Source organism: Nasonia vitripennis (genome assembly GCF_009193385.2).
Source record: "Nasonia vitripennis strain AsymCx chromosome 3 unlocalized genomic scaffold, Nvit_psr_1.1 chr3_random0004, whole genome shotgun sequence".
In the NCBI taxonomy this organism is placed as follows: domain Eukaryota; kingdom Metazoa; phylum Arthropoda; class Insecta; order Hymenoptera; family Pteromalidae; genus Nasonia; species Nasonia vitripennis.
This window is the reverse complement of record NW_022279623.1, coordinates 1,773,381-1,800,499: the sequence shown is the minus strand read 5'-3', so window position 1 is coordinate 1,800,499 and position 27,119 is coordinate 1,773,381. Positions and strand designations below refer to the sequence as shown.

At 44.7% G+C, this 27,119-nt stretch overlaps 1 protein-coding gene across 1 annotated transcript; it reads right to left on the bottom strand.

Annotated features, from left to right (window-relative positions):
* Nucleotides 1-149: 149 nt before the first annotated feature.
* On the bottom strand, nt 150-26,713 carry LOC116416656 (acrosin-binding protein-like). The gene is made up of 2 exons (XM_031925764.1): nt 25,606-26,713; nt 150-178 (listed from the first exon to the last, which is right to left on the bottom strand). Exons 1-2 carry the CDS (start codon nt 26,711-26,713, stop codon nt 150-152), a joined length of 1,137 nt encoding a protein of 378 aa, XP_031781624.1.
* Nucleotides 26,714-27,119: the final 406 nt, after the last annotated feature.

The following is a 27,119-nucleotide window of genomic DNA, read 5'->3' as shown; positions in this document are numbered from 1 at the left end:
ATGTAGTAATGACAAATATATAATCATAAAAAAATAATAAAAAGTGAATCATTTAGTCGATAAGCATATAGGAAATGCTATATCAAAGCAAAAAGATATGCTTTATCATTTACGTGTTTTCATTGTTGTGGCGATACTCACTTCTATTACTAGAAGTCTTCCGGCATGTAGGCAGGGCCTGAAAGAATTTGGATTAGATAAAATCCAAATTTGTATTGTTGTATAATTTAGTTATTGGTGAGCTATACTGACGCATCCTTATTTTGGTGTCCAAATAAAAGCTGATTCAAGGCAGCTTCAAAACTTATCTAACAAGTCCGACTACTTACATGATTGTTAACTAAATAGTAATGTAAGCAACTAAAGGGACCATTATCATATTCACTCAACTCATTGCCCGACTGGTTCTGATGCATTAGATGAACAGCCATATAAAATTATAAATTTCCAACGTAGAATAACGAAACCAATACCTCACTGAATAAATGATGTGTAAAATTGTTTCGGCAAAATGCAGTTGGCTATTCAATTGAATTCTACCACAAAACACGCGTGTGATCCATAAGTTACTCTTATTGATGACATTATTCTACTAAAACAAACAGATCGCATTAGGCGTGTCTGCGTGTGCAAACAAAATGCAATTTACTCAAATCGTAAATAAGTGCAGGCTCGCAAATTAACGTTAATTCTTGCGCAGTAATTAGTACCAGTACCAGCAGCGCTGCGCCATCACAAATTCACATTCAAAGTGGCACTGTTTTTTGTCTCAAGTCCGATATATACAAGAATTAGCCGAGAAATTTGTTGCATCGACAAAGTCCCGGAGAACTTATGCGTCACCCGCAGGAAAACGACACCCGCGGTTTCTCGGACGCGACAGAGTCTTTCCTTCCTTTTATTTCCCAAGCACTGCGGGTATGCCACAAGAACGACTCATGAAGTATGGCTCGTTAAGCATGCATATAGAGTGCAGAGAAAACTGGTTGTCTCGGAGGATCGCGTGACTCGAATTCACCAGAGCTAAACCAATTTCGCTCGTCCTTCGTTGCTCCGGAGTCTTCGATAGAAGCGTTCCGCGACTGCCCGTACGAGAGAAAAGCACGAAAATTAATACTTAATGCGATTACGGACAGATATAGGAGGCATCAGATCTTCGGCTGTATAGCCTCACACTGTTTATCTACGACGACGGAAATCGTGGATGAAAAACTAGACAAGCGTACAGTATAAGCAGACTTGACAAACGAGCAGTCGGGCTTTGTTAATCCTTAAAATACCAAACGACGATATCTTGCTTAGCAACTCTGAAAAAGCTTCATTTTTCAAGTAGAAAAGCACACATCGACACAACGGTATGCAATCATGTTTTGAAAAGCCATCGAATGAGAAAAAAGCGTGTAAAGCAAATACGGGGAAAGGGAAACAAAGCCACATGGGAAGAAACATAGGAGGAAAGGAATAAGCGAATCTCGGAAAGAAGAAGAAGAAGAATAAAAAGACGACGAAGTGAAGTATATATGAAGAAGAGAGGTACAATTTGCGCCGTTACATAGAAGCTCGCTAAGAGAGAGGAGGAGAACGTGACATACGCGCCGGACAAAGGCTGGTACATAAGGGGGCACAGTCTCTCGCACGGCTTTCTCGTACGCCAACTGCAGGCTATAGGTGCACGTTTAGCGCAATTTATCGCCGGTGTCTTCTACCTATAAGCGGATACCTTGTCGTCGCGATAGTTATAGATAACAGGCGCGCAGCAACGTCTCTCGATTTCCGCGCGCGCTGCACCTCTTCTTGTTCATTCTCTCTCTCGCTCGCTCTCTCTCTCTTCATTCGCCGTGCATTCTCGCTCACACTCTATCGGCGCAGAGAGTACGCGAGTGTGTGTGTGTGTAAGTTCGTCCCTCCGCTTGCGCCTAGCTCAATTGATTTAGTGCTCGAGCGAATTTACGGGATCCACCCTTTGAGGCTCGATCCAGCCGCGGAGTGAGAGAGAGAGAGAGAGAGAGAGAGAGAGAGAGAGAGAGAGCTCTCGGCCCTTTCTCGTTAGCCGCCTACATTATATTACCTATCGAGAGGCATGCATCATTCTCCGCGCTTTATATGAGTATCCGTAACAGCCTGAGAAACATTCGCAGCTCGCGCGCGTTTATTTCTCTTTCCCGCTTACACGCACGCACACGAACATACACGTGCGTTGAGTTCAGTGGACGGTATCGAGTGTCGAGTGTACCAGTGTCTAGTGTAAATTGTGCTATCGAGACTACGACGTTGGCCTCGGCTGATTGTATGGGAGATCTAACTACTGCGTACGTTGACGAATAACATTTTCCCCAATAAAATAAAACGATAAAGTATCGTCTTGCCAAGTTTGACTCGATCTACTTAACCCGGAACTTACCTCGTGGATTGTCCTCCGTGTATTATGAAATTCCAACGATTCATCAAATGCCTTTCTTGTATCGGCCTGACTCCACGCGTATAATCACTTAGCCGACGCGTGGGCCGGCCGCATTTGATGTATCTCAAATTGATGTAGTGCAGCAACGGAACAATGCTCGCGCGCGAGGATCATGTATCCAGGCATTAACGTGGCTCTCGCGCTAGCTCACGTGTACACTTGTCGACCATTCCCACGCCATCTCGACTGAGGAGCTGTGTTCTCTTCTCTTCTTTTCATTGCCTCGATTTTACGAATAAATCCTCATCGACAGGAAGCATTACCATCGGGATTAAGATATGTATAAAAGTGCCTGTTTTTGTAAAACTTTGATTTTTTTTAACCACACAGAAAAGCAAAACAAAAATCAGCTGCTGAGGACTTTGTTTTATCGCCCAAAACACTGCGCTAAATAAAGAATCTAGATTTTATGGCTCCTGCAAGCGTATGCGAGAAGCAAGAAAACGTAAAAAGTACCCCTACTCCCGCCGTCATCAACATAATAAGTTGGAAAAGGATGATGTGGATATGAGAGGGGGAGGGAGACAAGCCCGCGGACCGTAAAACCGTAGCAAAGCTCATTTACGACAGGGACTAAACATTTACGGTCGCCGCCCAGTAAGCTGCTTCTCTGTCTCTCTCTCTCTCTCTCTCTCTCTCTCTCTCTCTCTCTCTCTCTCTCTCTCTCTCTCTCTATCTCTCTCTCTTTCTCTCGCTCGCTCTTCTCCTTTAGGCGTATCGAGTGCAAGACAGTTATATGCGTGAATCTTCCCCCTCACGGAGCATCGCGCGCATTGTTGCGTTGTAGCCGCTTGATGTTATCTGGCCTGACGTTGTCGTGAATTGTAAGACATTGCTTCGAGCAGATAAAAAAAGTCCAAGCGTCGGAAAAAGAAGCAAGGAAGGGAGGAAGGAAAAAAGTAACAAAGAGAAAGATGAAGAGAAGCATCTTTGCCTTCTGCCTTTCTCTCCGTCTCTCTCTTTCCTGACTCCATAAATACCGCGAGGTTTCTCCGATTATCTCGGGATTGTCGTTTACAAACCTGCGCCCGGCAGTATCGCGCAGTAATGATCTCACGAAAACGGGAGAGAGAAAGATTTGATTTTCTCTTCTTTCTCTCCTTCTCTCTCTCTCTCTCTCTCTCTCTCTCTCTCTCTCTCTCTCTCTCTCTCTCTCTCTCTCCGCTCGAGATTACACACATCTTTGTAGCTTCTGATTTATCCTCAGAGCGGCGCGAAAGAATCGCCCCTTACAAATTGCTCGTTGTAGTGTCCCAGATCGCGCGCAGTGAGTTATGAACGCGCTCGCGCTCAAAAATTATGCGGAGAATGTAGACATTACTTTCGCGCGCATTGAGCGAAATCCTAATTGCGCGTGTTCAGGATCGCCGATAAGTATTCAATAAATACCGGGGGAGCTTGCTGCGTGCGGGGGAAATATAAAGAAGAAAAAAAACAAAAGGAGCATCAATTAAGAACGAAGGAAAAGGAGCCGTAACACGCTCGTTAATCGGTGCGAGTCCATAGCGGTGCGCTCCTCCTCTCGCATGTTCGTCCACATGTCCAGACGGACGTGCGCGCGCCGAAGAACCGCTGTGGCGAAGTACATTAAAGTAAATCCCCTAACACAAGCGCACGCTCGCTCGCTCGCTCGCGCTGTTGCGGACGTTAAAGATAAAGCTTATGTGCCCCGCGTGAATGTATTATATACCTATACCGGATAGGATATGGAGAGCTGATCATGCGCTTCGACGCTGATATATCTGGCATTAGGCTGATTTTTCCTGCTACTGGTGACGGTGAAAAATGTTCGCACGGCAGGCTGCAAGAATGGATTTCGAGCCGATTCCGTCAGTAAAATTCTCGAGAGCGCGTTGATCCGAAAATCGTAAGAATCACACCTCACAATAGCAGATAAAGTAGTCTCGGTACCGCATTCCACCAGCTATTTTTATATCCGATACAGCATACACTAATACACTGCAGTCGGTCATCGAATATTTCTCCTCGGATTTTCGACTCGTCGCGTCGGAGAAGCAGCAAAGTCTTTTCCTCAACGCTCCATTGTGGACACCCAGCCTAAGACAGCGCATCTCTCGCGACAACGTGAAAGGGTGACAGACACGCTCTCACACGGATTCGGGGAAGAAAGACGAAGAATGCGAACCGATAGTCGTCGTCGCGTCGTGACTATAAGCGAGAAAGCGTATACATATAGGCAAGAGAAAGAAGAAAGGAAGAGAGAGAGAGAGAGAGAGAGAGAGAGAGAGAGAGAGAGAGAGAGAAGGAGTTAAGAGAGAGTCCTGGCTCGGCTGACAGTGAGGTGTCGGGTGGTCGAGAGGCTCTCTCTCCTCTCGCGCCCTGTCAACTTGTCAGGCTGTCGGCCCACGCACGTTGTTGTTTCCGTTCTCTCACTGCGTGTGGACTTTCTTGTACGCGTGGAGATTTTAGCTTTTGGCATTGCGTTTGCGCGTTTATGGGAGGAATGAAAATTGGTTCAATGAATTCCTTTAAAACGTCTCCGTAACTCGATAGTCGACGAATGAAAACGAGACATTGACGCGTAAAAGCAATAATAAACGTCCAAATCAATAAACTTCAAATATACGCACTCGAGGCACTTGCGACGAAAGCGACTTTATACAGCCGGAATTTTTGCGCGCGAGCTTTATTACGCGGCGCGTATAAAATCTCTCTTATAATAACCCAAAACAAGCGTCGAGAGAGCGAAGATCGACTCGTCCGATTATCACCCTTTCAATTCTGCACCGCAGCAGCACGGGAGAGAGAATACGCGCGCGTTTCTAATTAAAAAATTCCCGGGCACTCGCGTGCATCCTTATATATTTCCTCCCGTTCTCGAACGTAAGCTTATAGCCGTGCATCGGCGTATAAAAACACAACAGAAAGAGAGAGACGGCACGCATGGCGGCTATTTAAAAATCGTAAAAGCCGTACGGCACAATGAAATCGCATGAAAAACGATGTGTCGCTCGTCCGGCTGACTTTCACAACTGCCATAATATCCGTAGCTCTTGTTCTTCTTTCCGTGGATCGGCGCGCTTTTAACGAGGAGCGCCGCTCAACGACAGGTGTTTCGAGAGGGAGAGAGAGAACCGCGCGTTTTATGCCGCTTTGCGCAAGCGCGCCGCGCATATAGGTATACATAAGAAAGAGCCGGGGAGCCGAGTTGTGGGGGGAAAGGGATCGTCCCTGGAGAAATTTATTAGTGCCGACAATATCGAGCAGCGATTACTCGACGGCGGCTCGTCGCGCTGCCGCGCAGCTACTATACTCTCCGGGATCCTCCAATTAGGCGGGCTCTCGCAAATGAAGCTATTATTTTCAGTGCTCGCGCTCGCGCGCGTACTTGTTTTCCTCCGTCTCGCTTCGACTGCATAATATCGTCTCGGTATTTTATTGATACGGGAGGGGGGTGTATATAGTTTGCTGTTTTATGATGTAGCTGCGCATCGCCGCCTCGATTTATATATCTCGACCCGCGAGCCTTTGATGTCTCGAGCGAGTAGCTCGGGTGCGGTTGCATTTGTGATTGTGCAAAGATTCCACCAGGGTATTCGCGGGAAAAATTGATCGGCAAAGAACGCGAGTGTCGTTATGCCTTATCCGCGGTATACGAGCTCTGAGCTACAGCGTCAGCTCTGATTTGTTCGAATCCGTCAGGGTAATAATATTTTACGAGTGAAAGCTAGTTTCTCGCAGTAGCCGTAGACACTCTAATCAAAAATTACGATAGTCGATAGAAAAATAGATTAAAAGTCTACGATGTCTTATGTTACCTAATAATCCACTCGGCAAATCAATCGTCGTGTCGAGCAAATCTAAGCAAACATCGTCGCTGCAGCCGGCCGTATGAATTATAAACACTAGAAAAGAACAAAAAGCCATAAGTCATCCTAATAGCATAAGCATGCGTAAATAGGCAATACTTGCGCGCGAGCGCGAGCGAAAAGGAAAATTCGCTTGCTTCATAAGCTGGTGTGCAGCTCTGATACATTGCAGCCGTCTCGAGATGAAGTCTTGTGCGCGTTATGCACACACGAGAGCCGGACAGTTGGCAAACAACTCCGGGCTCCGAGTGTTGTTCGCGCGGTACCGCGGAAGTCGACTTTTGTATAATTGCTGCCTATGTTAGTGTGAGCTGTACACACAGGCGCGAAATTGCATGTGTATGTGTGTGTATACATTTCTTGCCAGCGTGCTTGTTAAAAAGTTTCTTGGAAAATAAGGTAACGCCGAGTGCGTATATTCCACATACACTGCCCGCGAGAGAGCTGGCATAGTACGTGTAAGAGAAAATAAAAGCAGCGGCATTAACTTGTCAGGCGACTGTCATAGCTGCGTGATTTGGAACAGCGGATAATTTTCGCGTTCCAATAATCGAAATGCTGTTTTTTTTTTGCTTTGACTGAATTCTTGGTTTGATTGGAAATCAAAAAGAGCCTTTGCGTTTGGTAATGTTTCGACGTAACGCTGACTGGACGGTCTTATCTAGTCACGGCGGGAGAGAAATTGGACAAATTATGAGTCGATTGAAAAATATCGTGGCGACTTTTATATAGAAATGTAGGAGCACACGTAGTTCCCCACTACGCCGCCAGGATTTCGTCCTCTTCCGTAAGCGCTAAGACTTTTCGCCAGCTACTATACAAGTCCACTTCGGGTCTTCTTCAGTGTCCTGACTTACCGAGCACCCTGCACGTCTATTTGTGTTTTGAGAGTCGAAAACGCTCCAACATGGAAACTATTCGATGTTTAATTACTTTTTGGATTTAGTTGGGAATGAGACGGAATGAGACAAATAAGCAACTATTTTAGAGCTACAAGAAATATTTTTATTCGGGCTCTGAGAGAGGAAGATCTTGTGGCATAAAACTTCTCTCAAAAATGAATCCTTTCTTTAAAAAATGATGGCCTTTGTTGTAAAGCATTAATAGGTGATTCTGATTGGTTGCTGGTTGGTTGCCTAGGCAACGAGATCAGAACCGCGCTTTAAATTCATAACCCTCAAAACAGTCATAACTCATAACCCTGGTAGAAATGTTTAAGGTGTTTAAAATGAAATGTGGAAACCTTGATAACAGATAAAATATATGTAATATAACTAGCAAGAAATTTTAGTAAAAATTAATCATTACCAAGAGTGTGTAGTATTACAACATGTGTATTGAAAAGTGGCACCCTAACCCTATTTGAAGTAATAATAAAGTGTGCGAATATTATTTATTTTTTTTTAAATGTCAGTGAGAAGTTCAATTAAAAGAATAAAGAGTTTGAAGATATACTGTGTCTCTGTGCCCGAAGTCGCCCTCGGTGAGGTTCGAGAGGTGAATTTAAAGAAAACTTCAGTATCCGAGTCAGTAAGTTTAAGTCTATCATTATAAAATGCTCTTTGAATTGTAAAAAGGCTACTAGACATGTTACCTAGAAATATGTAACCTAGATGATTCTGATTTAACTGTTTTCGTTCATATTTTCACATCCAAGCTCATGCGAATTTTTTAATTGAGCAGGTCAAATTTTACTTATAGCCAGTTACGCAGAAACTACTATCTCTAGCACATTGTATTTCTGGTTTCTAGCATATTTTTACATGGAGAAAGTGATAAATGTTTTGGCTTTTTTGTCAAGGTTTTAGGTAATTAGAATTTTGACTTTTAACAGTTGTGAGAGATTTTTAGCTGAAAAACTTCTGATTTCGACTCCGACACTGATGTGAATGCAAACTCATGCTATACGACTAAATAATTATCATAGGTGTTGTAGTCGAACACAAAAGTTTTTCAGCTAAGGTCGATTCAACTTTAAATATCTTTTCACAATCACAAAAGAAATCTATATGCAAAATATGAGCTCTCTAGACCTGTTAGTTTTCGAATGAGAAAACATGCAAAAATGGAGAAACAGGTATCGGTCTCAAAATCTCTCACAACTGTTAAAAGTCAAAATTCTAATTAATGCCTTGACAAAAAAGCTAAAATACTTATCACTTTCTTCATGTAAAAATACACTGTAAACCAGAAATATAATGTGCTAGAGATGATAGTTTCTATGTAACTGTCTACAAGCAAAATTTGATACGCTAAATTAAAAAATTCATATGGGCCTGGATGTGAAAATATGAATGAAAACAGTTAAATCATAATCATGTAGGTTACATGTTTTCTAGGTAGCATAGTAAGTATCTGTGTAAAATTTCAGTTGTATAGCTTTTTTATAATGCAAATAAATGTCATTGTAATGATAGACAAACCCACTGACTCTTATACTGAACTTTTCTTCAAATTCACTATTCAATCCAATGATGACGACATTGAGCATTATTAATATATTTATTAAAAAATAGTTTTGAGGGATTTAGTAACATGTTACATGCTTATAAAATATTAGCAGACGTTAGTGTGCCGCCCAACACTTATAATAGATTTTCTACCAGTGTTATTAGACAAAGATAGAATCAAGAGCGCGCGAAGCGCGCCTTCATTCATAGGATTATAAGATATAGATATGATTTTGTAAATTAAAGTAAGGTGTGGATTGAGTGTAAGCATGTAAAAGTGTATAGTGATTGCGTATAAGGATACTCGGGATAAGGAAGGCGAGATTTCTCTTCGCGTCAGGAACACGATAACTTGGATCAATACTAAAACCTTAACTTGAATTTTTTGGCACAACTTTGAATTGATTTGCTAAAATTTTTGCACGCACACTTCTCTTTGTTTTTACGCGGGCTTGAGGCTGTCTTGATACTTATCTTGTAGGTACAAGGCCACATTAAAATTGTGTTATTCATTACTCTGTTACAATGCCGCTACCCTAAGCGGGTCTTGGGCGTTGTCGTCCAGATCGGACGGGTGGGTGCCTATCACCACTACACAGCGCGTCCTTAGGTTGCGGATAGAGGAACAGCCCCTGAGAAAGAGGTTAGCTGCGAATAAATTGAATAAGCAGCCGCGGACAGCCGATAGGAACAGGCGTGGGTGTGATGAGCCCACACTGTCGAACGCATTCATCTAGAAACACTACGCAAGCACCACAAAAACAAAAACACTTCACATTATCTCTTATCTCTCAATCTATCTCTTTCATCACACATTACAAAAATTGGCAAAAATCCTGCTGCCGAGGAGGATGCGGGAGCGATGACAACTGCCCCGAAAGGGGATGTGTAGAATGATTCGTCACCTGGTCTTACGCGGTAACGATGCCAGCGAAGGCGCGCTGCCTTGCAGGGGGGCGTAAAGATGCTAGAATGAAAACGTAGTGTGTCTGACGACGAATTGACACTGTCCTCGTCAAAGTCGGAAAGCTCTCATACTTAGTTCTAGAGAGGTATGGGGGTTATCACCTCTAGAACGGTGGACTCACCTGCGATCGGAACAGGATCCAAAGCGCGCGGGTTTAACATAACATCATGGCTCAAAAATATCAAATCCGAACCAAAAGGGACTTAAGGGTCGGAACTTGGAATGTTCGCAGTCTATACAGAGCAGGTGCGTTTAAAGAACTCGAAAAGGAAGCTGATAGGTACAATCTAGATTTGTTAGCAATACAGGAATCGCGGTGGCCAGTTGGCGGAGTACTAGCATCGGGTAACTTCACGTACCTGTATGGGGCCGGGAGTGGGGGATCTCTAGGCACCGGATTTCTTGTAAGCAAAAGCATCATACATTCGGTTAAAAGTTTCAAATCCGTCAATGATAGGCTCTCGTACATCATTATCGAAGGGGAATGGTATAGATATGTATTTATTAATGTACTATGTCCTACGGAGGACAAAGAAGAAGAAGCTAAGGATCTCTATTACGAAACTTTAGAGCAGGTAATCGACCAGTTCACGTCTTACGACACAAGAATAGTATTAGGCGATTTCAATGCTAAAATAGGTAGGGAGGAAATGTTTAGGCCTACTATAGGTAAGGAAAGCCTGCACGAAGCCAGCAATGATAACGGTATTAGGGTCATAAATTTCGCGGCGGCAAATGATCTTATAATCAAAACTACGTGTTTTAAGCACAAGAACATACACAAGACAACGTGGACAGCGCCGGACGGGGCCACACAGAACCAAATTGATCATTTCCTCATTGAAAAAAGACGTCATACTAATGTTCTTGACGTAAGGGCTTACAGAGGGGCAGATAGCGACTCGGACCACTTCCTAGTAGTAGCCAAATTAAGAGCTAGACTAGTAGCGAATCAAAATAGTAAGCGAGCAAACAAGGTAGAAAGCTTCGATATTGAGATAGAACAGCTAATTAGGTACCAGATAGAAATTAATAACAGGTTTCAGGCACTTGAAGAAGCAAACACATCGCCGGAGGGGAATGACGAACCGAATAGCTTATGGGGGGGGGGGCATCGAAAAAACGGTAAAAGAGGCCGCGAACAAAGTACTGGGTAAAAAGAAAAAGCCAAAGAACAAACCATGGTTTGACGAAGAGTGCGAACTCTGGTTTGAAAGGCGCAAAAAGGCTAAATTAGATAGCTTACAAAATAGAAGCGATAGGACCGTAGAAGAGTATTCTAACGTAAGGAAACAGACGAGCGCGATCTACAGAAATAAGAAGCGGGAGTATCAAAAGAATCTTATTAGGAGAATAGAAACTAACAGTAAGGAAAATAACCCCCGCGAAATGTACAGAGGGATTAACGCCATCAGAAAGGGTTTTAGGAGTAGAGCGCAATTGATGAAGGACGAAAACGGGGACCTCGTAACAAATGACAACGAATTACTGTCGCTGTGGAAAAATTATTTCGATAAATTATTAAACGTGCACGAAAATAGCGAAGAATTAGGGGACGAAATTCACACTGCTGAACCCCACGTGGAGGAACCGAGCTACCAAGAAGTAGAGGCCGCGATTAAAAAACTAAAAAACAATAAAGCCGCGGGAAATGACTCTATACCAGCTGAGTTACTCAAATATGGGGGCGTCGAGCTCACTTTCAAAATCTATAAACTAGTATGTGCCATCTGGAAAAATGAAACAATACCCGAAAATTGGAAGGAATCTATCATTATACCGATTTTTAAAAAGGGAGATAAGACAGACTGCAATAACTATAGGGGTATTTCACTTTTAGCAACGTGCTACAAAGTTCTGTCAAACGTAATACAAGCTAGACTCACTCCATTCGCGGAAGATATAGTAGGAGATTATCAGTGCGGATTTCGGCACAACAGATCGACGAGCGATCAAATGTTTACCATAAGACAGTTGTTAGAGAAAAAGTGGGAATTTTGCGAAACCATACACCAACTATTTATAGATTTTAAAAAAGCGTACGACTCTATTAAGCGAAGCAAAATGTATCAAATTCTAGTACTTCTCGGTGTACCGAAAAAACTCGTGAGATTAATTCAAATGTGTCTGAACGGAAGCTCGGGAAAGGTCCGAGTAGGCGGTAATGTATCAGAACCCTTCATGATACGCGATGGTTTAAAACAAGGGGATGGGCTCTCTACGGTGCTGTTCAACTTAACGTTAGAGTATGTCGTTAGAAACATGCAGGTTAGCCAGCTGGGCGCAACGCTTAATGGAACAACGCAGATACTAGGCTACGCAGATGATTTGGATATACTGGGGGATTGTAGGGAAACGGTAGCAAGAAACGCGGAAATCCTCATAAAAGCGGTGGAGTATACAGGGTTAGAAGTGAGTGAATCAAAAACAAAGTACATGATTGTGGATAAGCTAGGCATCTGCAGAGGGGAGGAAGATCTCAGAGTTGGGAATTTTACATTTGAAAAGGTTAGCGAATTCAGGTATCTGGGTACGACTATAAATGATAGAAACGAGATTAATGTCGAAATAAATAAGAGACTCCATTCGGGTAATGCTTGCTTCTACGCCGTGAGTAATTTACTTAAGTCGAGGCTGTTGTCTAAAAACGTTAAAATAAGAATATACAGGACAATAATACTGCCGGTGGTTCTGTACGGGTGCGTAACGTGGGCTCTCACTAAGCAGGTGGACAACCGTTTTAGGGTATTTGAAAATAAAGTCTTGCGAAAAATATACGGGCCGAAGAAAGATGAGGAAACCGGGGAATGGAGGAGACTACACAATGATGAGTTACACAATCTGTACGCGTCACCAAATATTAACAGAATAATAAAATCGCGCAGATTGGGACGGGCAGGGCACGTAGCGAGAATGGGAGATGACCGTACGGCAGCGCGTGTCATGAAGGGCAGGCCGATGGTAACGCGACCTCTAGGTAGACCTAGACGTAGATGGGAGGACAACGTAAAAGCGGATCTAGTAGAAATAGGACGGGTGGGTGTCGATCAGAGAGGTGCATCTTGGGTGGGGTTGACACAAGATAGGGCAGCATGGAAGGCTTGCGTAGATGAGGCGATGAACTTTCGAGTTCCAAATGCCATGTAAAAAAAAATTCATTACTTCCCCATATAGCAACTGTAACCTTACGTTAATTACAAAGGAGTAATGCCGCAGACTTTCTGTGGGCACTAATCGCCCAAAAACCAACTTCATTTCTGTACTACAAATATTGATAGAGTGGCTGTCACAGTTACAGTGCTATTTCGATCATTTCTACTGAAAATTCATCCCATATAATTCAAAACCATGATTCGATGGTTAAAATTCTGCTAATTTGTCAGCAAATCTCGGATAGCCAATAAACTAAAAGTTTAGTTTTTAAAGCGCATTTCGAGCCTTTTTTGACAGTTGGGGCTTGGTAAAACAAGTCTAATTCGTCTTTAATCGTGAGAATTAAAATAATCCCTACGAGCAAGTTTAAATTTGAATACTATTTATTCACCAACTTTTCGAAGAATTGATCCTTTCTCATCAGGGCATCAATAAAAAAACACCAAGAGAACTTCGTTGTCACATATAAAATATAAGTATATTTTTCCAAAGGAAATAAATAATAAGACTGTCAAACAGAGATATTTATTGCGGAAATGAAAGATTAGTTGTACAGGATTTCCATTGAGAATCGAGAACACTGACGTAGCTTGATATTTGTATATTTAAACTTTTGTTGTCTAGGGGTTACCTTTGAAGGTTAGTCTCGTTGTAGCTTGGTAAAAACTCTCAAGATTCCCGTCAAGGCTAAGCTTCGTTGCTTGAGTCGGGCTTTTTATAGGCCCAGTTCAACGGCTTTCTTCCCTCCCTTGGTTCTGCGGACTCAGGCTGGTTAGGACGCTGCCACCGCACTTCGTCCGGGGTGCTTCGAGACGTTCTGTCAGGGCTCGGGGTTTGGGTTTTCTTTGTGACGTACCTTGGCCACGCGGAAAGAAGAAAACGTCACTTCGCCCGCCGCCATCGGCAGCGGAAATGCGTCACTTAGCTTCTAATCTCGGGAAGCACGCGGAAAAGATTGCCTTCCCACATTATTATTGCTCGCATAAATGTTTTGCTGCAAGCAACGATTTAACGTACACTGCTCTAATTCGTCTTTGTCTGTAGCTGCTGCAGAGATGGTAACAGCTTGGTTTTGATATTTGTTTGCAGCACGGTACTGACAGCCAACTCGGGTAGTTCCCTAGGAGCTAGGAATCGCACCCCTAAAATCTATACGACTGGAGGTTGCGCCCTGCCAGCCGGAAAAGGAGGATCACTGCTGCGAGTTGGCAAGCATAAGTCAGATCATAAAAAGCCATGTTCCACGTCTGTCGGTCTGAGTAGTTCGCTCTTATGAGTATCTTCAGGTGGCTAAATCAATTGCGAGTTGTCGGTTCGTAATACTTTGCCGGTGCCGCATCCACCTGGTGGTCAGTGAGAAACTACTAGATTTGTACGATGTACGGGCTAATGTTATCGTCACATAGTGAAGTAGGAGGACTGTATTTATTATAACAAATTAAAGTATTAATAAAATGGAACTGATTTTCTGATTATGCTAACCTTTTAACCTCAAATTAGCGTCTCTCTGCCTTTGCCAAAATTTTCAAGAGGTTAGTCTCATTGCGGTCACCCGTGGGAGAAATTTCTGGGCAGAATCTAAGATATATTCCACCCACTGAGCAGAACATTTTCTGGATTCTAGGCAAAAACTCCTCAATTGTCTACACGGGCATTTTTTAGAATTATAAACAGATACGTGAATTTCATAGAATCTATTAAAAATGAAATAAAAAGAACTTTATTTTAAGCCCTACTCTACTAACTAACTAAAGTTAATAATATATGAACAATAATTAATAAATAAAATCAACAATACTTGCATAATGTCACTAAACATCTGATTATTAGATAAGTCAATTTCTACCTTTTAAATTTGCATTATTTTCCGTGCGACATCACTCCAGCATCGAGTGATTCAGAGCAGGAAAATTTTATCACTCGATTACTTTGAGTCATTTTTATGATTCTATAGTTAGAGTGATAGAAAATCACTCTATAAGAGTGATTTGGATCATGTTATGACTCAAACTTGAGTGATCTTACTGATCACTTCTTTTTAGAGTGAAAAAATCACTCTTGGAAAGTTAGAGAGTAGATAGTTAAAAATTTCCATTCAGGTGAGAAGATTTAATTATTTTAAAAGTAAATATCGCTGGTTTGTGCAAAAATTAACACAAATATTTCTTTTCACTGTTATTAAACGCAGACCTCAAGAACGAGTAGAAAAATATTCTGGCGGTTTTCTTCGATTTTTTAATTGTATGGTATTTTTTTCTACGAATTGTACAGTGAAATATACGGCTTCACAGTGATAATTAGTGATTTTCATATATGACTAATGGGTGTTTTATTTTTAGATTTTGTCATATATGAAAATTCTACCTTCAAAATGTGGATCACGCGTACTCAAATGTATACACGTTTTACTTATTAAAGTTTAAATAATATTCATAGTAAAAAATGTATGAATGTAGCTTAATGGAATCTGAAATAAACGATAAATAATTTCCTTTATTTTCTCTCAAACGGTACAAGTCCAAATTTTACTTGCACTGAAAATGTGTTGGTCTTTGCGGCGAATCACTGAAATGTGCTATAGTCTTTGCGGGAAAACCTAAACGTGTTATCATTAATTTGGAAAGCGCTAGCTTTCGCCAGTTCGACAATTTTGCGTCGCTTATTAATTCTTACGTCGCTGCTTTTTAAAATAATGGCATGACCGAAGTGTACATAGTTGTTATTACCATATTAACAGATAGATAATCATTGTCGTAGATATATGATCTCGACAAACGAAGATGTTGAAAGTTATAAACTAGACGTAATAAATCTAGTTTTAATGTGTTCCAAATGATCTCAAATCGCCTGGTCAACCTGCTCGCCGTCGTTGCGCCACAAAGAGAACTTATAACGCCGTATTCAATTACCGAGCAGGTGCCACTTAAAAAGCTTCTAATTCTTATATCGATGAAACGCGCGTGCGCGTGTTGGTTACAGCTTTAAGTGAAATAGTAAAAGCGCGAAAGCGGGCAATTTTGAAAGGAAGAAAAAAAGAGGAAGCTCGTACCTTTTTAGCCGGGTATTTACGAACGTGTTGCCCTTATTTTAAGACCCGAGAGCATTAACTAGTAAGTTCATGCGTGGGTTGAGTCTCGGGGCGATTAAGTGATAAGTGGAATAAATCAATTATATAGGGACTATTATAGACAAGGATTTAACGTAGTTGCGAGCGGTTGGAAGATTCCGAAATGATGAATTTCACAAGCTGTGAAACTGAATACGTCCCTCTGGGGCTTGTTTACTCCAGTATGGGTTTGATATTTTATACCAGTCTTGCGACGAAATGTCTCTATATTCGATCGAATGAATAGGATTAGGATGTAAGCCCCTGTATCGCAAGATCGAGGTATTCTTCTGTCGTCAACATCGAAATTCTTTCTCCTTTCAAATACACAACAGACACCTGAACCAGATTCCGAGAAACGCACTTACGACAAGGGCTTATAAATCAGCACAATTTTTCAGCAGCAGTCGGTAAAATCGACTCGGCTCGTAAAACTGGCCACTCTCTTACTCTCGGCGGCACCCTCTTAAACCTCGATAAACTTTTCATCCTCTGCGCGCTTTTACAGTACCACTCTCAAATTAAAATTTAATAACTCCCCGCGCTTGCATCGTGCGCTCCTGTTATTATCAAAATTAATAAATATACTTTCTCGGCCGTAAAACCAAAAACGGCTCACACACGCGCGCGATTTAACGGAACGCGGAAAGATCTGCGGCTCTCTCTCTCTCTCTCTCTCTCTCTCTCTCTCTCTCTCGTTCTCTAGGCGGCAATGAATTCCCTCTTTCCTTCTCTCTGCTTGCTCTCGGTCGATGCTCGCGCACCTGTTTCTCTCTAAACTCTCTTGGGTCAAGGTACGTCTAGGTTGTCGGGAGGCCGTTAGCCCCTCGCGCCTCCCCTCCTTCCTTCTTTCCTCGTCCTCTGCGTATGTGCACACGTACCTATATGGATATGTATATGCATATGGTGTACGGAGATACGACGCGTTGCGGAGAGTCTCTTCGTCGGAGGCTGCTGCAAGTGTATCTCTGTATGTACACATACTTGTACGCATATATGCCTGACTACGTATCTGCAATAATCTTGTTCCTTGAGGGTGTGCAGCAGCAGCTGCTTATAAAATTCCTCATTCTTTCGCGGCCAGTTTTGCCTTTTTCATGTATACCCCCGTACGCGATGTTTCCATTCGATTTTTCTACTCCCTATACTCTCCGACACGCTATCTCGAGTCTCTGCTTGCGCCAAGTCTGGCGTCGATACGGACTAAAACTGGTAACTAATTCCGCATCGGCAAAGTGAGAGCTTCCACGCGACGAGTTTTCAGATGTAAAGAACAGGAATCCTTGTGTTAACTTGTTGCAGCGGATTTTCTTTTAATTGAAGCTATATCCCTCGCGTGGTTACGCCGTTGCGCGTATATGCAGGTCTTCAAGAGGAAATTATATGGTTTTTCCATGTAAATCAGTGCGCGCGCGCGCAAGCGAGACCGAGTTTGTGTAAAGTGTGAAATTGATTTCGCGATTTTCTAATACGCGGTTAATTAGCAATCTCGCGATGTGTGGTGAGTGTGTAACGACCGATGATTATTGTAATGTTCTCGCTAATTTTTTCAAGAGAGTTCGTTAAATTTTATTGAACTTTAAGGAGAAAGAGAGAAAACCCGCAAATATAATGTAGAGAACGGCTATCGGAATTCAAAGAAGTTCTTTATCGTGAGAACGTATTTGCCGATTTCTATGTGTGTTCACAGGCGCGCAGTCGAAAGTTATGAATATTGTCGACATGAAATATGAAGTAATGGAGTTAATATAACTTAAAGCGTGTAAAAATCGGCATATTGAAATGCAAAATAATATGGAAGGCGGTTTTATGCCACCGCTAAAGTGCTTGAAAAGTAGCTGAAGCTTTTGACGCTTTTCAAAACATTTTATTTGTAAACGGATTCGTGTTCTCTAACTCTTAACAAGTTTGTCATTTAAGGTTTAAATTTATTAGCGCTTTATCTGTCTATGTTATCGCATTGCTAAATGACAGCTTATGCTTATTATTTTTTTTTTTCAGTTATTATCGCGAGGAGTTAAATAAAACAACCTGTTGGTCCAATGCCGAGTGTACGTATGACTTCTCGCCAAATCACTTTTCAAATCCAAGATTCGCGAAATTCGCGAGATAGTTTGCTTATTTCTCCAGCGCAAAAATGCGCGAGCGCGTCTGCATCTGGTCCGTCCTCGCGCTCTTTGATGTCTCGACTCGAAAGTTCTATACCCTCTCTAACATCAGCAAGTTCCACTTAGAGCATTACGAGAAATCGATGCTCGCCATCATCGAGAATACGTCGTAAAGTTCTCTGTATAGAGAAACCGATGATTCTCTTCGCCCAAAATAGCTCGCGACAAATGAACGCACAAATTTAGATGTATACATTATTAAAGACGCGTAGCGCATTTGTACCGTTTCGTCACTGCCGCCGCGACTTCTCTCAGGGGAGAGAACCCAAAACTGGTTTTTGCAGGCGATGCTGCAACCTGCACGCGCCGCCGTGGCGATCTTTTTTGTCAAATGCACTTTTATGAAACTGCCTATGCGAAACGTAACGCAACTGTTACGTATGGGACCGGGTTCGCCGGGACACGAAAAGGTCCATAAATTATACTATATTAAATTAAAATCCAGTCCTGATTAACCAATATACTGTACGAGTAAGTAAGAGCACCTGAAGTTATAAACTAAGTATCTATCGATAGAGATACTCAGCAAATGATCGAGCTTCTAAGTGCACGTACTGACCTCAAACCATACGGTTCACTGCGCACACATTAGAAGCGCGAGAATATAACCGCGCGCGCATAGCTATACACACTCGCAAGAGCCCCGATCACACTTAGTTAATCGCGATTTAGAGTCGCACGGTTAAGTGCAGCGCGCCGAGCTAAGCCGAGAGCTAGCAATGCACACACACACACACACACACACACATGATGTCAACTACCGGTCGCGCGCGTAAACTCCTGTGAAATGTGGTTTACTGTCGTTACGAGTAGCCGACTGTGTATTAAAATCGCGGACGTCTCTCTTTCGACGAGAGCTGATCCTTTCCTCTCGAGCTGCGTATGCAAACGTCGGTGGAAATCGTAAAAGGCTTTACGGCATCACGACGAGCGATATACGTTTACCAGTTTTATATGGGAAATGAGAAATTAGTCGGAAAAGGTTTTACCTGCTTATTAAAAGCCATGAAATATATCTCGCGGATGCTGGGGAGAGAGAGAGAGAGAGAGAGAAAGAGAGTGCATACTATTGATTAAGTTATTGTAAGCGTGTTTACGATGCGCGGCCAGCGAATGAAATTGCATATGCCGTTTGTTGCCGGGACGACTGAGTTATTGACGTAGATGCGCGCGCGATGTGAAATTGTTTTGCGACGATTTATCGATATGCGCTGATCTTTATCTTTGCTTGCTTTATGACACACGGATGAGCATAATTGTATGGTGCGGAGACGTCAAGTCTTTGGAGACTTTTCTAAACAAGAGCCAAAGCACGTTCGTTGTACGATCGCCGAATTTTGACTCGGAAGATAATTGTATACTCTAGAGTTGGTTATTGTTTGGTGGGTATAGGTTTATGGGATTTAAAAGTAAGTCGAGGGAAGACCTTCGCTGTAATATACTTGCAACGATAATGCCAAATTCTTTCGAAAGGATATTAATAATTGATGAGAATCTTTATAAAGAATGTTTTGCTGCGCGGGTATGGGTAATTAATTACCAACCCGTGATTTCTATCGATCCGTCAGTCGCATCTGTAAGAAGCACGCGAAAATTAATGAATTCCGATTCGATTTTTAGTTATGAATAGATCCAAGTTGTTCGCAACGGTTGAAATGTTCATATTTGGCACGATAGACAATCGCTATTCGACAATCATGGCGAGCTTTGCTATAATTTCGAAAGTAAATGCCTTACGATCAAAACTATTTTACAAGTGCCATCATTTTTAGAAGCAGAAGCACATATTACACTCTCGCTTAATTGTCAGTCGGTAAATCCATCTATTTTTAATTAACGTAAATAAAGCTTCGTGCTCAGCAGCTGCGAGTAAAAAAAACGCCACCTTTTCGTACGTTCTCGCATTCTTATTACCCTTTGCTCTCGCTTCCAGCAGATGCCTACTGCGCGCGCGTTTCTCCCTTCCCGCGCGCGCGACTGGAAGCTCGAAGGGAGAGCTCATGCGTTATAATCTCGATATCCCATATATCCAGGTACAAGACATACCTCCCATTTTAAATATAGCATCGTGTAATTCATAATAAATGACTTATAAATGCAATGTACTTTTTTGCAAACGCCGAGAGAGAGAGAGAGAGAGAGAGAGAGAGAGAGAGAGAGAGAGAGCGAGAGAGAGAGAGAGAGAGAGAGAGAGAGAGAAGGGGAGGGAGGGAATTTGCACGCACGCACTCTTATCCATATAACCGCGACGCACAGCCACACAGATGCGTGTCCGAACGCACCCTCACATACGAATCTTCGCACGCGATCCATTCGTACAGGGTGTGTTGTGTTTAATAATAACTGATTTAAACATGATTGTTTTTACGCTGTTTCACTTTTACGTTCTTAAAGAAGTGGTTGAAACATTTTTTTTATCACACGATTATAAAAAGATGAACATGAGACCACTGGACGATTCTAGATGTCCAAATATACTATAGTCTTGCGTGTAACTAACATTGTGACTCGCTACGTTACGCTCGTGCGTTAACCTCACGGTGCAAAAAACAACTACTTTAGTCACAGATAGGAGTGAAGTGCAGATTTTAGCAGTCTGCGCTATAAAATTTTGTAAGATACTCGTGACTTAAATGATTCAGTTTTACACGGTGCTTGGCATCCTCGTTTTGCTCGGTTGCTAACTACGCGCCGTTTAAGAAGGAACCATTTAAGTTACACGCAACGTAATGCACTATTAAATAAGTAATTCAGTTCTAGCATGAGTGGTACAAGAAGACACAACGAAAGGTGGTATGGGTATCGGTGATATACCACTATTTATGCATTGGGCTCGCAAATTCAGATGTGAAAAATAGTACACCGCCTATAATCTTCGTTGATCATCAGAAATTTTGAAAGTTTCAGCGAAAGTAAAAGAGACCGTCTAAAATTGCATTATTTTCCAGTATATCAAACCAACATGTAAGTACAAATCAAATCTGAAAGTGTTAAGTGTGGTATGCAATATGCGATTGCACTTCAAAAATTATAAGGTCAGTTGGAAACATAGTGTGTAATCTTTTTATTCATATCAAATATTTTATTGGGCCTGCAGAATTTCAGAATTGTAAATTACGTTTCAACAATTTTCTTTGATACAGATACTCATCGCGGCGCATACAAGCGATGAAAAATCTCAAGATCACTGCGGTGAAAAGGTAGGCGCAGTATACGCATTGGAATCGCGCGTCAGCGAGTAGCAGAGAAAAAAGCTCGCGCATATACTGCAGACCTAACTAAAAATCCTATTTCTCTCCACTTTATTCAATATGCACTTAATTACGTTTACAGCCGCGCGCGCACTCGTGGTGCGAAAGCCTTTTCTTTCCTTTATACCCGCATGTATACTTTATGGCTCACCCCGTATAGGTGGCTTCGATGCAGGCGCTGCTGCGCACACGATACCCGCGACTTCGTGGCTGCTGCTGTTGCTGCTGTAACATCCCGATGCTTGTTGCTTTATTAGGTATAACATGCATTACGATTCTCTCTCTCCGCTCTGTGTGGACACGAGGGCCTCTATGCTTATACCCATACGCATGTGTGTGTATAATGTATTTGCAGCCGATGATTTAGATAAATTGACGCACATGGCCGATTCGAGCCAATGGGAGAGAGAGAAAAAGAGAGAGAGAGAGAGAGAATCGTAGGGAGGGATACGCGGGGATAAAATGAGAAATGCAAAGTGTTACACTTGCTCGAGAATGTATATAAGGGTTGGAAAAAGCTGCAGCTGGCCACGATTAGAATGCAGATGACAGATAGTGCAGTCAAAGCGCTTGTACCGAGTTGAGAGAGATATTTATTATCATTGGATTTTACACTGCGATTTTCATTGCGCGTTTTTTTCTCAAAATCGTCCCTTCCGCCATGAACTTGCAAAGTACATGTTTATTGCGATCGATCTGTCGAAAAAAACATAACAGTAGGTCTATTATCTACATAACAGTTGTATATTGTTTAAATCGAACGCATAAATATTGCTACAGGTTTTCGTCTCTGACCGCACCACCCCAGCTCGCAGAGACTGAAAATTTACACCGCGTTACGGTCGTGCCACGCTCAGTCAGCTCGTCTATTTTAACAGCCATGGCAGTGTAAAAGCGCGCAGACGTGTAATTATACATAAAGTATCATTAAGTTGTCATAATTCTTGCGTTATTGCGTTATTTAGTACGGCACCCCGCCGTGCGTACAGGGAGCAGACCGCATCGGCGCGCAGTATCTCGCTTCTTTTTTTCCCTCCTTTATCTCGCGGACAGAATGATTTTCTATTATAGTCTCCATACTTTCTGGCTCTTGAACTCGCAAGTACGCGCATACTTTCTCATCTTTGTTGCGGCGTTTCGCTCATTTTTCGCCCGCGTGTGCGGGGAGCTTTACCGACGCATAAACATCTCTCGCTGCACGATTCTCGAATCGAGTTTATTTATAATAATATTAATCTTTGTCGCGCGCGGGGCTGCAGCGTGTACCGCGAGAATTATTATGCTCAGTAGAATCGCTCGCTTAAAATAAAGAGTTACTATCGGCTTCCATTATAAATAACGAGATCGGCAGAAGCGTCTATCCGGCAAATTTTTCATCGATAATTTGCATACTCCGCGCGGTGCGCTGCTACCGCAGTAGCAGAAAGCTCTCATAACGTATACTCGTCGCGGCGCGAATCGTGTCTGTCGCTTTTTAAGCGTCCCGGCCATTAACAAGCTCTCCTCCGGCTCTCTCGTACGACCGAGGGGACATCATTGCACTTTTATTCGAGAAAACCAATCATTGAGACATTTACCCGCGCGCGCATCGGCAAAGGGGACTTAATTGCCACAAAAAGCAATCATTCACGCTGCGGCTCTGCGTGTGCGAAATAAAGCAGCAAGGCACAAAGGAGAAAAAGATAGAGAGAGAGAGAGAGAGAGAGAGAGAGAGAGAGAGAGAGAGAGAGAGAGAGAGAGGGCGGCCACTAAGTCCAGAAACGCACATAAATCGAGGAGAATAGCAGCGGCAGCGGTAGCGGCAGCAGGCCGCATTATGAAGTCAAGATTCAGGCGATGTGGTAATGAAAGCCTCGATCGGAGAGAGGAGCTTTGGAGAACAGAACGCAACGGATGATACGTCGCGCACGCACACACGCTGGCCACGGCCAGAAGTGGAAAAAAGAGAGAGAAAGAGAGGTGGATGCTGCATGGAGAGTAGCTAGAGAGAAAGAGAGAGAGAGAGAGAGAGAGAGAGAGAGAGAGAGAGAGAGAGAGAGAGGCGCCGCGGGGATGAGGACCGGCCGCCACTGCTTGCGTGTCGAGGCTTAATGAATGCAAACCACGATCCGGAGGCACAGCAGCAGCAGGCTCTCTCTCCCTCTCTTTCTCTCGACCTGTTGTTTTCCAGTCCAGATAGCCTTGCGACGCTGTGCCTCCCAACACAGGTGCGCAACACCTAGAGCCTCGCATGCACTAGGATTTTTCTAAACGTAGGATTTGACCGCGATCATCACGTTTGGGAGAACGCTAGGGAGAGGGGAAAATGATCACACACAATGGTTAAGTTTTATTGCACATGTATTTCGCCCAGCCCTTCCCTACAATACGGTGGCTGTAGTGCCTCCCGCGCACAGTTTAGCCACGCAGGGCTTACACTGGGACGCTTAAACACGAGCCACGCTCGTGCAGCAGACGGCGGGCCACAGGCCCAGGTCCAGTCCGCTGACGGCTGACTCTCTCTCTCTCTCTCTCTTTCTCTCTCGCGCGCGCGGGCTATGCCTCCCGCTTGTGGCAAGCCCGACCTGCTGCAGCCGCGCAGCTATAGGGTTTTCTCTTGCGCTGTCTCTATCTCACGCACACGCGTTTCCTCGCACTGTTCTCTCTCTCTCTCTCTCTCTCTCTCTCTCGCGTGCGCTGGCCAGACGCCTCGCGCAGAAGACGTCTTGGTGTGCGCCCGCACTGTACACCAACACCCTGGTCTCTCGAGTTCTCTCTCTCTCTCTAGTGTGCCCGCACCACACTCGTCTCACTCTCGGATCTCTCTCTCTCTCTCTCTCTCTATCTCTTTCTCTCTCTCTCTCTCTCTCTCTATCTCTTTCTCTCTCTCTCTCTCTCTCTCTCTCTCTAATACTTTCTTACTCGCTCTCTCCCTGGTGGACGTCCGTCGGTGCTCCCGCCGGCGCCTCCCTGACTCTCGTGGACCTGGTGACGGCTAGCTTCCTCGGCTCTCCCACGCCAAGGCTGCTGGTTGCTCTGGTCCTCCGGACAATGATGGCGGACTGGCTAGCTTCCTTCCTCTCGTGCGGATGGTTGCTGGCTCGTCCGGGTGTCGGCACTTGCTCGTGCCAACGCGCTGCACCTATGACTCTCTCACACTCTCGCACACTCGCACAACCTCGGGAGACTCTCCCGATTCTCCTCGCAACAGAGGAGGCCACGTATCTCTCTCGCACGTCGACGTACTCCGTCGACAGTCGTGAGAGAACTCCCCGATTTCCCGCTCGTTCTCGCGCTCACTCTCCACTCGCGCTCGTCGGGCCCGCGCATCTTCCTCGCGCCTGATTGGCTGGCAGTCCGCGCGGATAGCGAGTCGCACATCGGCGCCCACTGATTGGCTCGCGACATGCGGAGGACCAATCAGCGCGCGCGCCGTCGAGGCTCACTCACGCGCCAACGATGCTCACTCTCGCGCTAACGTGGACGGTTAGCCGGCCCGTTCCTCGAACTCGAGGTCAGGCTGGCACTGACAACAACAATCCAACTCGCTTGTTTCTTCCGCGCACTCAGAGCTTGGCCGCATCGAACGAGATTCCTCGTATCGACGCGGCTGCGACGTTTGCAACGTCGCAATCCCCTCCCCTTAACAATGCTTCCTCTCTCGGAGAAGTTGGCCTTAAACCTTTTACTGGGTCCTGGGTCCAAACTTTCCTCTTTTCGCAGCATCTCTCCAGCTCCACTCTCTCACTTCCTCTCTTCTCCATTCTCGCTGACTCCTCTCTCGAAGAAGTTGGCCTTAACCCTTTCACTAGGTCCCAGGCCAACACTCTTCTCTCCCCTGCACATCTCTCTAGCACTACTCTCTCACATCCTTTTCTCTCCACCTCCGCTGACTTCTCTCTCTTCTCATTTCCTTCCTCAGCTCTCCGTCTTTCTAGCATTGCCATTTTTCTCCGGCAATCTAGACACAGACCTGAGTGGCTCACTCGTCTGCAAAGTTGTCATGATGTCTGTGGCAATTGCCTACGCGCAGGACATTTCCTTCGTGAATGTCCTTTTTGTTGGCATGCCCAGCAAATCATCTCCGGGCAATTCAATGCCCGGTGCCCCACTTTACAGCAGGTGAAGCACGTACCATCTCCTCGCCTCTCCCCTCGAGCCACGGCATTAGCGGTCGGACGCACCAGGCCGCGCCATACGGTAGCTCTCTTTCTCCTCGTTGAAGCTCTCTTTCTCTCACTCGTCCTCTCCTCAACCTCGATAGAAGGCAACTCGTCACCAGGGCCTGCATGCTCTGTCCTCTCGACTGCAGCGGCTCTCTGGGTCTCTCCTTCCTCCTTGTACGCCGCACCGGGAACGCGCATCTTCTCCGCTGGCAGCGGAGGTGCGTAACGGCTATCTAACTCTTTTAGCCGCTCCCAGCGTCGGCCGTACCTCTCCAACTCCTCCCAGCTGTTGACGCACTTTTCGCCAATAGCTCTCCGGTATTCCGGAAGGAGGTTCTGATATGCGATACGAAGCAAATCACGTTCGGATGGAGGTCGGCGAAAGCGCGAAGCCAGATACTGAAGACTCGCGATATACGCCGCAATCTTCTCTTCTCTGTGCTGCGTTCGCTTGCGCAGATCTTCCTCCAAATCCTCCCGACAATACGGAACCATGTATCGGCGACGAAAGGCCCGGCAGAACATCTCCCATGTTCGTAGGCTCTTTCTCTTCGCCCGATACCAGCGGCTTGCCTGCAACTTGAAAATGCACGGCAACACCGCTAGCAGCTCGCGGTCTGGCACCGCTAACGCTACTCTGCACTCACACAGTCGATCAAAGAACTCCTCCGCCTCCTCGTGATCACTCTCGCCCGAGAACTGGAGCTCCCAATGCTTCAGGAACTCCAAAGCCCTGAGCGAGTCGGCTGATCTTTTCCGGCGTTCGGATGACGTCAGGTTCGCTGAGTTAAACTCGCAGCTCGAGTTAACTTCGAGCTCGCTGTCACTGCTCAGCAAACCTCTCTGTCTCCGTCTCTTTCTCGACGCACTTTTCTCTCTCCTCTCACTCTCCTCCTCCGACTCCTCTTCCGCACTCTTCTCTCCTTGTCCACTCTCCTCCTCCGACTCCTCTTCCGCACTCTTCTCTCTTTGTCCACTCTCCTCCTCCGACTCCTCACCCGAGCTCACACAGCTCCGTTGCATACTCGGCCGACCTCCAGAGTTGCCCCAAGAGACGCGGCGTCGCACCGTTTCGCGCTCTGGCTCTAGCAACTCTTTGTCCGCGTCACCAATATCACTCGTGAACACAGACGGTCTGCCTCTCAGCTGGTCTAGAGTATCTGGGCGAACTGAATCAGCCATTTTGACTGGGGCTCGCAAACATGGCTTTCGCCCTATTCGCTCTTCCTCCATTTTACGCGTCTGTTCTATCGCCTCGACCCGTACCTGCTCTCGCGCCGCCTCCCTCGCCTCCTCACGGACTCGTTGCAGCCGCCGCTCATGCTCTAGCGTGGCTAACTCGTCCCGCAGCTTCGCTCGAGCTTCCAGGAGGGCTTCCTCGTAAGCTTCTCGCCAAGCTACAGAAAGCTCCTCCTCAAAGACTCGAGCTCTCGCATCCTCAAGAGTGAGTCCGCATTCTTCCAACTCTCTCACACGAGCGTCTCTCTCGCTGCGATCGACACTCACTCGGCTCGCATAGCCGCTGTCTACGCTGACGTCTATGCTTGAGCCCGAGCCTCCTCGCAACACATCTCCCTCGGCCACGTCA